Here is a 12848-nt window from a genome sequence, read left to right on the forward strand (position 1 = left end):
TAGAAATTTCATAAAGTCATTGTTTCTAATAACTGAGTAGTATTCCATTGTGTAAATATACAATTTCTGTATCCATTCCTCTGTTGAAAGACATCTGGGTTCTTTCCAGCTTCTGGCTATTATATAAATAAGGTTGCTATGAACAAGGTGGAGCATGTGTTCTTGTTATTTGCTGGACCGACTTTTGGGTATATGCCCAGGAGTGGAATAGTTGGGTCTTCAGGTACTATGTCCAATTTTCTGAGGAACCGCCAGACTGATATCCAGAGTAGTCGTACCAGCTTGTAATCCCACCAACAATGGAGGAGTATTCCTCTTTCTGCACATCCTCACCAGCATCTGCTGTCACCTGAGTTTTTGATCTTAGACATTCTGACTGGTGTACAATGGAATCGTAGGATTGTTTTGATTTGCATTTTTCCTGATGACTAGGAATGTTGAGCATTTCTTTAGGTGATTCTTGGCCTTTCGATATTCCTCAGTTGAGAATTCTTTGTTTAGCTGTGTACCCCATTTTTAAAAAATATGATTACTTGATTCTCTGGAGTCTAATTTCTTGAGTTCTTTGTATATATTGGATATTTCCCAATCTGTTGGTTGCTGTTTTGTCTTCTTGACAATGTCCTTAGCCTTACAGAAACTTTGCAATTTCATGAGGTCCCATTTGTTGATTCTTGATCTTAGAGCATAAGCCATGGGTGTTCTGTTCAGGAAAATTTCCCCTGTACCTGTGTGTTCTAAGTTCTTCCTCACTTTCTCTTCTAATAGTTTCAGTGTACCTGGTTTTATGTGGAGGTCTTTGATCTACTTGCACTTGAGCTTTGTACAAGGAGATAAGAAAGGATCGATTTGCATTCTTCTGCATGCTGACTGCCAGTTGAACCAACACCATTTGTTAAAGAGGCTGTCCTTTTTCCATTGAATGCTTTTAGCTCCTTTGTCAAATATCAAGTAATCATAGGAGTGTGGGTTCATTTCTGAGTCTTCAGTTCTGTCCCATTGATCTACCTGCCTGTCTCTGTACCAATACAATGTGGTTTTTATCACGATTAATTTGTAATATAGTTTGAGGTCAGAGATGGTGATTTCCACAGAAGTTCTTTTATTGTTGAGAATAGTTTTCATTATTCTAGATTTTTTGTTATTCCAAATGAATTTACAAATTGCTCTTTCTAACTCTATGAAGAATTAAGTTGGAATTTTGATGGGGATTGCATTGAATCTGTAGATTGCTTTTGGTAAGATGGCCATTTTTACAATGTTGATCCTTTCAATCCATGAGCATGGGAGACCTTTCCATCTTCTGAGATCTTCTTCAATTTCCTTCTTCAGGGATTTGAAGTTCTTGTCATACAGATCTTTCACTTGCTTATTTAGGGTCACACCAAGGTATTTGATATTGTTTGTGTCTATTGTGAAGGGTGTTTTTCCTCTAATTTCTTTCTCAGCATGTTTATTCTTTGAGTAGAGGAAGGCTACTGATTTGTTTGAGTCAGTAAAACTCAACCCCGTTGGATTCCATCTTAGATGTTTAGACCCCTCTGTGCTAAGACTGAAAGTTACTCACCACTGACCAATGTATGTGCATGTGGGAATTGAACTTAGGACCTCTGGAAGAGCCGTTAGTGCTCTTAACTGCTGAGCCGTACTCTTTAAAGGTTCCACCGATGTCCCGCTGGTTTTACAGTCTCTGGTAATTCTGCACCCTGATGGTTGCAGTTGCTTTCCTTTGCACCTGCCTAAATGGCTTGAACAAGGAATGTCTCCACAGGCTCATGGATTTGGACACTTGGTTCTCAAGAAGTGATGTTGTTTGGTTATGAAACCTTTAGAAAGATGCAACTTTGCTAGAGGAAGTATGTCACTGGGGGTGAACTTTGAGAGTTTACAGCCCGGCCCCACTTCCTGTTGTCTGTCTCTGTCTTCCTGCTCCCTCCTTCTGCTTGCTGTGTATGAAGTATGCTCTCTCTCTGCTTCCTGATGACCATACTAATCCCATGTTCCCACTACAATGCCTTCTCCACTATTCATGATCATGGACTCTCTCCATCTGGGATTTTAAGCCAAAGCAAACCCCTTCTTCCCTAAATTGCTTTTTTTGGTCAGGGTATTTATTTCATCATAACAACCCCAAAAAGAGACTAATAGACTAATTCCACACAGAGCCGGTGTTCCGTATTTTATTATAGTCTCTGCGCCTGGCGAACGTCAGGGATCTGGGTGTGTCTAATCCACATACTTGGACAAATATAAATAAAGTTGTGGGGAACTACAGGGCTGAGTCTCATTTTGCTTCTGAGCCTAAATGTGCCATCGGGCTACTTGGTGCTGTCATTTGTTTGGTAACAAATATGCTGTGGACCCGAAGCTCCCATCCTGGGATATGTTCCTGCACCTTAAGCCACCCACACCACTAAACAGCTCGTTTGTCTTCACGATGGCTATAAAAACACCACACCATCTTCTCTAATAACTTGAAATTGCTCCTCTACTCTTAGATTAAACTTTACTCAGCACCCCACACCCAGTCATCCGTCACGGGACCCTCTTCGCTTTCTCTTCCTTCTCCCTCCCACAGTACGATATTTATTCTAGGTTTCAAAGTGTCTGTTAGCCCCACCTCACACTTTGGTGTCTGTTACTCTGTTTCTGCTGGCATGGCCTCTCAAGCCAAGTGTGCCTGACCCAATAAGCAAACAAATAAACAAATAAGTAAATAAATAAAATACATAAAAATCAATCAATCAATAGTCAATCATCTCCTTGCAGACTTCCGTCCGAAAGAAAAAAGAAAAAGGAGGAATAAAGCCCTTTTTCCTTGATAAGTCCTTACCTGACATATACCTGGCTATCTTTCCTTTTGTCTTTTTTTTTCTTATTTACTTGTACGTTTATTTAGTGTCTATGAGTATGCTGATGCTGACACACCAGAAGAGGGTATTAGATCCCATTACAGATGGTTTTGAGCCACCATGTGGTTGCTGGGAATTAAACTCAGAATCTCTGGAAGAGCAGTCGGTGCTCCTAACCACTGAGCCATCCCTCCAGCCCCTTCCCCGCTGTCTTAAGCCTTCTGTGCACTTTGCTTATTTTTATGTCCTCCTGGCTCTCACCTCAGTGCCCCTCATAGTGGAGTCATTGTTTTATAACTGGCTTGTCCCTCTGCCGGGTCACAAGCTCCTTGGGCAAAAGGACTGTGTGTCTCTCTCCTTCACGTTCTGTTCTGGTTCTGAGCTCTGTGCCACACACACACAGGAATTGAATAGAGGAGCAAACAGAGCCTCGTAGAAAAACCAGGACAAGGTATTTCAGAATAATGGCTGGATCTAAAAAGAGCTGCAGACTGCGATGGAGGGACGCTGCCAGGGACAGTGGGGACTGAATGGGCAGGCACGGTCCTGCATCCTTTGCTCTACCTTGCTTCCATCCCTGCCCTGTCAACTTCCCTCCCTACTAGGAAAATCACCCCTTTAGACACCAAAGTTGTGGCCTTAAACCAGCCCAGGCATTCAACAACTTTCCCCGACCTTTTCAAAAGAAGGCAGTTCGCACCAGCTGTATATTTGTCCTCTCTCCGTTTTTTGTTACAGATAATCAATTCATATGGGATGAGAAAAAGGTGTCTTCAGGCTAACAGCAACGAGCAGCAGATACATTTGTTTCTTGTGGCTAGGAACAGAACTTAATTAACAAAGGAAGCCCTGGGTGGGGGGGGGGGCAGGCGCTGTGGAGTTTCTGTGGCTACCTGGCCTTGTTGGTGCTATCTGTGAGTGAAACTGTAGACACCCCCTCCCCCCAAAAAAAGCCTTGCCCAGGGAGATGTGGGGTCGTGAGGGTGCTCAGGGGACCTCATGCCTACAGGTGGACCCAAGGCGAGGGAATTACTCCTGTGGGACCTGACTTGAACACACTGTGTAGTTCAGTATGATCTTGAACCTCTGCCCCTCCTGACTCTACCTCCCAAGTGTCGGGATTGTAGGAATCCACAGCCACATCTGGCATAAGCAATACCAATAGAACCCAGGGTTCTGTGTGGGCTGTGTAAGGACTGGGCCACATCCCATCCCCCAGCTCCCTCTACCGCCTTCTTTACCAGTGCTGAGGATTGAACCCAGGGCTTCCAGCATCCAAGCAAGTGTCCAACCACTGAGCCCACCTCTAGCCCTGTTCCACCCTCCACACTTTGGCTGGATCTAGTCTTAGGTGCCGACCAGAGCCCTGCTTAATGATTTCAATGCGGCCTCTCGTTTGTGGATTATCTCTTTTCTTCCTATATGTGATAATTATTCCGTTGATAAGTTTTGTTAAGATGCTTTCAAAGCCAACAGTAAAAAAGAAAGAAAGAAAGAAACCTTATTAAAATGGAAATAAGGCCCCTCTTTCTAATCTTGGTTCTTTTCATCAATTTTCTTTTATTTTCCTTCCTCCACACAGGTCTGGTTCAGTGAGAAGATGTTTGAGCCCTCATTCTGTTTTTACACTGGCTATAAAATCCCCGTGTGCAAAACCTTGGACCAGTATTTTGAGTACATCCAGTCTCTGCCATCCCTAGATAACCCGGAAGTTTTTGGGCTCCACCCTAATGCAGACATCACGTAAGTTCTTGGCACTTCTTCTTTCTTCTTTCTTTCTTTTTTCCTTTTAATTTGAAGGTGTCATTTGTAACTCATCTGGCAAAGACTATGCATTTCATTCCCCCCCCCCCTTAATCTCTCTCCTTTCCTTTCCTTTTCATTTTACTGTGAAAAATAGTGTTCCTTCCTGTCTCCCAATTACAACTCTGTGACAACTCTGCCTGCCCTCCACTCCCTAAATCCCCAAGGCCTGGCATTTATGACAACACAAAGGCTGTAATTTATGCCTTGATTACTTCTCTGTCCTGTCATAAAACCAGTTATGTTTTTATTTTAATCGATGCTCTCCACTGATAGTCATCTCCTGGCTCCTCATCTCTTTCTCCAAATATCCACTGAGGAGGCACGGCTTGGGAGCAGAGAGGCGACTCAGGCATTAAGAGCCCTCACTCCCTTGCTCCTGTACAGGATCCAAGTTCAGTTCCCAGCGCCCACGCCTGGTGGCTCACAACCATCTTTAACTCCAGCTGCAGATGATCTGACACCCTCTTCTGGCCTCCTTGGGCAGGTGCGCTCATGGGCACCTACCCACACGTGTGCACACATAATTAAAAAGCATCTAAGTACATATTCTAACATGTGATATGTCATATATCACAAGCAGGGTCTGCAAGGGCAAAGCACGTAGAGGCCTGTCTCTTATGATGGGACAACTCATGCTTGCTTACCTGCAACCTTATGGCCATGAGCCCCTCATGGGCACATACATACCCCTTAAATACATGTGAGGCCGCCGATCCCCCAAAGGCATAGAAATGCCCACCACCAACTCTCAGCCCCTTCTAGCTGCCCTCTAGATGCAGCTTATCTTTGGAGAACCCTCTACCAAATAGGATCGCCCCGTTCCATCTGCTGACTCAGTTAACCCCAGACTCCTCACGAGGAGGAAGGCTGTGCCTGTCTCTCTCCCAGTCCTTCAGCCATGGCTGTAATTTTAATAACTGCCATCATGCATGGGCACTACCCAGTTCTGGTACTCGGTTCTCACAGACAAGCATATGTATTAGTCTTCTGACCCAGACGAAGCATGCCCTGTGCTTGACATGAGACCGCACCCACACTGGCTCCATCTCCTCTGTGCCCTCTACTCTAGCCCACGACACTTGTCACTTGGAGAGAAGCTGCCCCAAGCCTTGAATGGCTAATGCTCCTTACAGACCCTGCGACAGAACGTAATAGCTCTTCGCTGTCCCCTCTGGGCCGCTGCTCTGAGAGGCTCTGTTCAGTGAGCTGAAATGCATGCTTAGCGGGTAAAACAATTATAAAAAAAAAGCGCGCTGGGGGGGATCAGCTTAAGAACAAATGTTGAGAGATGGGGCGCCAGGAAGTGGTTTCAATTGGACTAAGGCTATTAAAATGCGTGTTAGACTCCTTAGGTCCTCTGCTCAGAATCCTCCCGAGGACCTGCCTCACCTTGGGTCAAGGTCAAAGGTGTCCTTATAACACAGACCTCTGGTCCTGCGTCCACCACCACCCCACCCCTCCCTCCAGCTCAGCACTAGCTCTTCATAACTTCCTGTTGCTTAGACCACAGGACTCCGTGCTCAGGTGCTCAGACTTCCTGGAACATACCCCGACCCTGAAGTATCACTGCGGTTCACCTTTTATCTCTTCCGGCCCCTGCTTCAGGGTCAGTCACCCTAAGTATAGATGTTGGTTCGTTTTCAAGCCTCACCTCAGACCCAAACCTCCTGGCTGACTTTTTTTTTTTTTTGTATCTGCCGTAGGCACACTCTGCTTTTATTACTGGTCTGCTTTTATTTATCAGCTACCAGTTAAAAATGCAGATCCGGTTGCATCCAGAACCCATGTCCCTTCTCACTGCTGTGCCTTCGTGTCCAGGAAACTGTGTTTGGCTGAACCAGCAATGCCGAGTCCTCCTAGACTCTGATGGGTCTGACCAGTGGGGCCAATCCATAGAATGCGATGGTCTCCCCTGGGTGGGAAGAAAAGCAGTGGACAAACTCCATGCAGTTCTTAATTATGTAATAAGAGATATTGCTGTGTGGGCTGGAGAGGCAGTTCTCATAAATACCTTCCTAGCACGCACAAATTTCTGGCTTCAATCCCCAGCACTGAGAAAACTTTTTTTTTTTTTTTTTAAGGTAGGGTTTCATTCATTTCCGGCTGACCTTGAACCTACTCCGTAGGCTCACAAATACTCAGATCCCTTTTCCTCCATCTCCCAAGGGTCGGGATATCACGGCCTGTACCGGCCAATGATAGACTGTGATCTGGGGTCGTTAGCCCATTCCTCCCTTAAGTGGCTCCTGCCCAGGGTGTTTCGTCGTAGCAACAGAAATGAAACCCGCACAGATATCTTTCTTATTTTGAGTGAGCTTATTTATGTCTAAGTGTTATTGACCTATAACTTGTCCAGTCTTCTCCAGTAGCAATTCTGGCTCTTTTTGTTGTTGTTGTTGTTGTTGTTGTTTGTTTGTTTGTTTGATTCAGGGATGTGGTCCCTGGTAAGCTGTCCATGTACCAGTGGATGGCTCCACACTGGCGCACATACCCGAAGCCCCTTTTTGATTAACCCCACTCCGCCCAGTTGGTGCTTCAGATACGTGTCCTGCAAACCAGATCTGACAGGATTCCTTGAGCCTATTGCCAAGGCCCAGAACCATCTTCTGTAGCTTATATCCATCCACTGCTGCTCATGGGTAGCAGAGCTGGTGCGGGAAGCCATCTGGCCAGCTCCATATAGGAAGCCTAAGCTAGCACCTTCCAGAAATTGTGCCAAGGTCTTTAATGTTTCCTTACGTCTCTCCCACTGATGGGCAACTCTTTCCACTGGAGATGCCTGTTGGCTTCTGGGACTTGCTCACTTGGCTCCTCTGATCTGGCTAAGTTCCCATCTTCCCATTTGGTTTCTGCCTGGGGTTCCCCCATCCTGAGTCCCCCCTCACCTGCCGCACCAGGCGACCAGCCCACTGTATCTGGCAGTTTTGCATTTGAGTCTTCTTTCCCTCTAGGCCCTGAAATATCTGGCAATTAGAATCCTACCCCCAGATGATCCTACTTTTAAAATTCGTCACGTTCTATTTTTCAGAGGCTCCTGCTTCCCACTCCCTTGTTGTTCCCTAGTGGCCACCAGGAGGCAGTAAGCCACAAGGGACATATTTTCTAGCGATGACCCTTTCTCTCTCTCTCTTACCCCAGCAAGACTCAGTTCTTCCAGGGCTGTGTAAAATGGCATAATCCAACACAGCCATATTGGACCTGGGAAGTTAGGATTGAAGAATAAAAGTGCTCACGAGGGAAACTTAGAGCCGCATTGGGTGCTGGGGGTGGGGAGGTCGAGGTGACCGTTGAAGCCCCAAGACAAGGACTCTACAAAGCAGTGGCTTAGTCAGGCGTGGATGTTCCCAGTCAGAGGAACCACTGTGCCATTCAACAGCAATCTTGCTCCTACATAGTCCCATGGGTGTCATGGGCTGTGGTGAAGGATTGCCCCCTGTTTATGAGGACCTGCCTTCTGAAGTTCACATCCATAAATCTCGAAGGAGAGAAATCTGTAGACGGGAACCACAGGTCCTGTTTGGTCTTTGTCTCAAAATGCAGAGCTTCCGAAGGTGGTTGGGTGGCGGAGGGAGATCACACCGAATTAAATGCTTTAAAATAAGTAAAATCTCTCCCACGAGGTTGGATATCTCGGTGACAGAGGCTATAAAAACGTACAGTGTATTCACATTTTATTATCTAGATTTATAAGGTACCAAAGACTCCGCAAATTCCTCTATCTTGATGTCAAAAGCAGTTATTTATTTTGCCTCTTTTTCTCATTAGCGGGCTATGCATATTTTTCTACCTTCCGAAATTTATCAAATGCCTCGTTACGATGTTTCCACTCGCTTCTCCGCAGGGCAAGCATAAACACGTTCCTCCTGGAATTAACTGGCAATTTTTGAGTTTTAGATGATTTTTTTTTTTAAATTATGCTCATTGATATTTCTTGTGCTGATCTGGAAATAACCGTGCACTGATACCTCATTAGGTGGCTGATTTTTATTTTATAGGCATTGCTGTCTTTGAATTGTTTTGCATGTTTTTGCTATCTGTGACTCCCAACTCCCCAAACCGCCAAGCTACGGCAGCCAAATCGTGTCTCCTCACACCTTCGTCCCGAAGGGAAATCTCCGAGAAGTAACTCAGGACTGAAGTCGCTGGATTAAGAGTCTTCATGCTTCATCTCGAAGCATCTGGGGAGACTGTTTTCCCCGAGAGCCCCTGGGATTTTGATGCATGTAGAGGTACTTGCAATTATCCCTCTGAGCCAGCTGACGAGGCACTTGCCTTTTGCATCTTTGCAAACAGAAAATCACACCGTAGCAAAGGAAATTCGAGCAGTACGGCCCTGAAATGCTAGGGAGGGGCTTCCCGTGTCTAATAAAATGGGAGAGGGAAGGACCTGGGCGGTTTGCCTTGCTGTCAGTCAAAGCTGGTCAACTCTTCGGCTAACACCCGAGTTTTGAAGGTTATTCTTAGACAGCCTCACAAGGGAACAAAACTACCCACTGTGAAAGTGATTATTTTAAGGGGGAGATATAGCAGAGGCTGATGTAGCATCTCCAGCAGGATCCTCGCCCAAGGGCCCCTGTGAACCTGACCAGTGAGGGTATGCACAGCTAGCTCTGAGCTGGCTTCCAGAGGGGATGCAAGGCTGGAGGGGAGCTGAGGGAGCTCCCGTGAGCCTCCAGACACGGGTCATTCTATATCTCACTCATAGATGGTCCGGGCAGGTCAGAATGACCTTCTTAGCGTGGAAACTGACCGTGGTTTCCTATCTTTGGCGTTAGAGGACCTGTGTTGGTGAAATGATTACAGAACAGGTTCCTTTGTCTTGCAGTTCGACTCTCTGGCTCTCCTGTGTTTTGGAGGGACGATATGTAAAGGCGTTTGCATTCCATTCCTTGAATTTTAAAATGAGGCAAGACCCAAGTTTTTTGAAAGCCATGAAAATATGAGAAAGGTACACATGACTCTGAGGGAGGAGAAAAACCCTATGAAAATAGGCTGTAAAAAACAGAAATTTAAGAGACTATTCAATAATAATAATAATAATAATAATAATAATAATAATAATAATAATAATACCTAGAAATTTAAATGGCTAATGGACCAATGATCTATATTTACCTTTCCGTATGTTTGTGGATAGATGCATAGACATATGTGTTCATTTTTCCCTTTAGGTGGTGAAATGTCAGGAAGTGGGAAAACTTGTTATAATAATGCTCTAAGTGTTTACCACAAAAGGGACAGATAATTAAATTTTCATTCCCTTTAAATATCGGAGAATTGTTCTCCTTTGTATCTGAAGCTTAATAAGATTCCAACCAACTGGCTTTGGCTCAACAAACAAATATTTATTGAGAACTCACCATCTGGGCAGCTCGAGAACATGAAGATGAGGAAGACGAAGTTTCCATCCTCTGAGCTCCTTGTCTATTAGGGAAATGAATGGACCGTAAATGCGTAAGACAATCCGATAAACTCTAAAATCAGGTTACGTATGCAATGTCACGGTGCATACAGGCCCCATACAGGCCAAGAAGAAACGAAAACCCCAATAAATCCCAATTTAGGGATCAAAGACAGCCGATGACAGAGGGCAGATTCCAGTTATGCCCTAGAAGATGTAAAGCTGTCCACTTAGGGGTGGGGCATGGGTAGAGGTGGCTTCATCCTGGGAATGCAAGGGAGAACACAGTGGGCAGTGAGGACCAAGACACAGTGGTTGGAGCAGCCAGGGAGGGCTGTGGAAATGTGTGAGATTACAGAATGTACAGCTAGCTCGTGCAGGCCGTGGGGATCAGTGCCTACAGAAGGTGGGGTGCGAAAAAGGCTTGGTGCAGCTTCTGAGGGTTTGAGGTATTAGCTACAGAGTTTGGGCTCATTCTGTAGGTGACAGGGAAATGGAGAGATGGACCAACTGCTAAAAGGACTTGCTGCTCTTTGTAGAGGACAGACAGAAAGCCCAGTGTGCGAAACATGGCGCTGCGTGCATTTACCGTGGCTACAACTTCATGTAAGATTGCATACGTGTCTGAATCCATATGTGGTACTGCAGCTGCTCATCATGTCAGATAGGAATTCTGGAGGCAGGAGGATGCCTTCCTCTTCAACTCCATTCACGAATGAGGTCAAACACGGGCTCCACAGGATCCTCTGGCTCCCACCGAACACCGTTCCTTCACAGTAGAGGGCAGGGTGGTGCTATCAGTAGCCCCTTAGACAGTGACAGCACTAGCTCCACACAAGGATGTTTAATTCACACCTAGGAATGCTGAGAGAAAATGGTGTCATTCTCTCCCCTTATGTGGAAGAGAAACATCAGCCATCAGTTGAGGGCCTTTCTGGCTGGCGTGGTGTGTGAGCATTTGCCACTGGTTCATCCCTGGCACGTTCTTTGCACTACTGAGATGGGCTCTGCCCATGGGGTGGGAGGGTGTCTATTTTTCAAAAAGAAAATGGCTTTGCAATTTTATTAGAAAATCATATTTTCTTAATATACTAACATGAAAGTCATGCCTTCTTAGAATAAACAATAAGGAAGAATATGAAAGAAAAGTAATGACCACAGAGAAGGTTTATCATGAACAAACACTGCTGTCAAAATGCTCTTCTTGATTTTCATGTACCTTCTTCACACACACACACACACACACACACACACACTCACTCACATATTCACCACATACACACATATACACATACATATGCACATATACAGACGTATATACACTCACACATACACTTATACACATACATACAAACACACACACACACATAGATCACATACATACACATACACACATATACACAGACAGAGAAGATGGAGGCACACTTATTTGGTTTGGTTTCTTGGTTTTTGTGGGTTTGTTGTCCTAGGACATAGAATCTCTCTTTCTGTGGTCTGGAGCACACTAGAACCCAGTATACACACCAGGTTGGACTTCAGCTCATGGCTGTCTTCCTGCCTCAGCCTCCCAAGTACTGCGATCATGGGCGGAAATCACTCCTGGCTCATAACTGGTTTTTATAGCACGCCATTTTATTCTGAATTTTGAATGACATCTCACTTCATCAGTGGAGATAGAAATACGTCCTCATTTTTACCAACTACATGGCATTTGATAGGCTCTTGGTAGGATCTATTGTTACAAATACAGTTTACTTCTGGATTGCATTTGGAATATATGGAGGGAGTAAAATATAAATGAGTATTTCAAACTGTTGGAAGTACAAAGAGTCAGCATAAGGCATTGCCATTCTTTTGTTTTTAAAGCTGTGTGTGTGTGTGTGTGTGTGGTCTGTGCATGTTTTCACAGTGCATGCATGGGTGCCTAAGTGTTTTGTGGGTTCATCTGCCGAGTGTGGAGGTCAGAGGTCAATGTCAGGATATCTTCCTCAGTATCTCTCTTCTTCATTTTTTGAGATTTTGGGTTCAGGTCTGGCCGAACCCAAAGCTCGCCATTTTGGTTAGATTGGCCAGCCAGTGAGCTCCCACGACCTGCCTACCCCATCCCTAACACCAGGACTGCAGACACAGAACCCTGCCAAGCTTTCCATGGGGAGGCTGAGGATCTGAACTCGGGTCTGTACGCTAGCACAGCCAGCACTGAGGTCCAACTGAGCTGTCTTCCCAGTCGGCCATGTTGCCAGGTTTAGAGGACTGCTTCCTCCTGTCTCCTTTCTTCCTCCTCTCCAGCTCCTTGCCAATTCCGTTTCCCCGCTCTTCTCATTCCGTAGTCATACTGTGTTTATTTTAAATAAGTGTAACTGCTTATAAGCTCAGCTCCAGGGAATCCAGTACTCTCTCTGGCCTTTGTAAGCACTTCTCTCTTCCCCTGGCCCCTTTCTCCCTCCTTCCCTCTCTCCCTCTCTGTCTGTCTCTTTCATGCATACACACAAACACACACACACACACACACACACACACACAAGTAAATAAATACATTCTTAAGGACCATTAACCCAAAGCGCCCCCCTCCTGACATTTCAGTATCTTAATTTTATCTTGCCCCTCCCGCAGTTAAGATTTATAGTTGGTGTTTTCCCCTCTGATGTTTGTTTAGGTTCTCCCAGGCACTGGCCCGTTCTTTCCCACATCTCAGAAGTTGCACAGGCCCCGTTTCCTCTCCTCGCCGCAGTGTGGCCTTTAGTATCTCCTCAAGTAGCATCCTGTCGGTGGCTTGCCCCTCTGTTCTT

At 45.4% G+C, this 12848-nt stretch overlaps 1 protein-coding gene across 2 annotated transcripts in view; it reads left to right on the forward strand.

Moving 5' to 3' along the window:
- Positions 1 to 12848, forward strand: part of DNAH8 (dynein axonemal heavy chain 8) — a gene marked incomplete at its 3' end in the record, with an annotated part of 214111 nt that overhangs the window by 179294 nt on the left and 21969 nt on the right. For both annotated transcript variants that reach the window (XM_080938138.1, XM_080938139.1), the window contains exon 84: positions 4435 to 4595. In XM_080938138.1, the coding sequence (XP_080794264.1) occupies positions 4435 to 4595 (161 nt within the window). The remainder of the gene's footprint in view (positions 1 to 4434; positions 4596 to 12848) is intronic.

This window comes from Micromys minutus (genome assembly GCF_963924665.1).
Source record: "Micromys minutus genome assembly, chromosome: 25".
Taxonomy (NCBI): domain Eukaryota; kingdom Metazoa; phylum Chordata; class Mammalia; order Rodentia; family Muridae; genus Micromys; species Micromys minutus.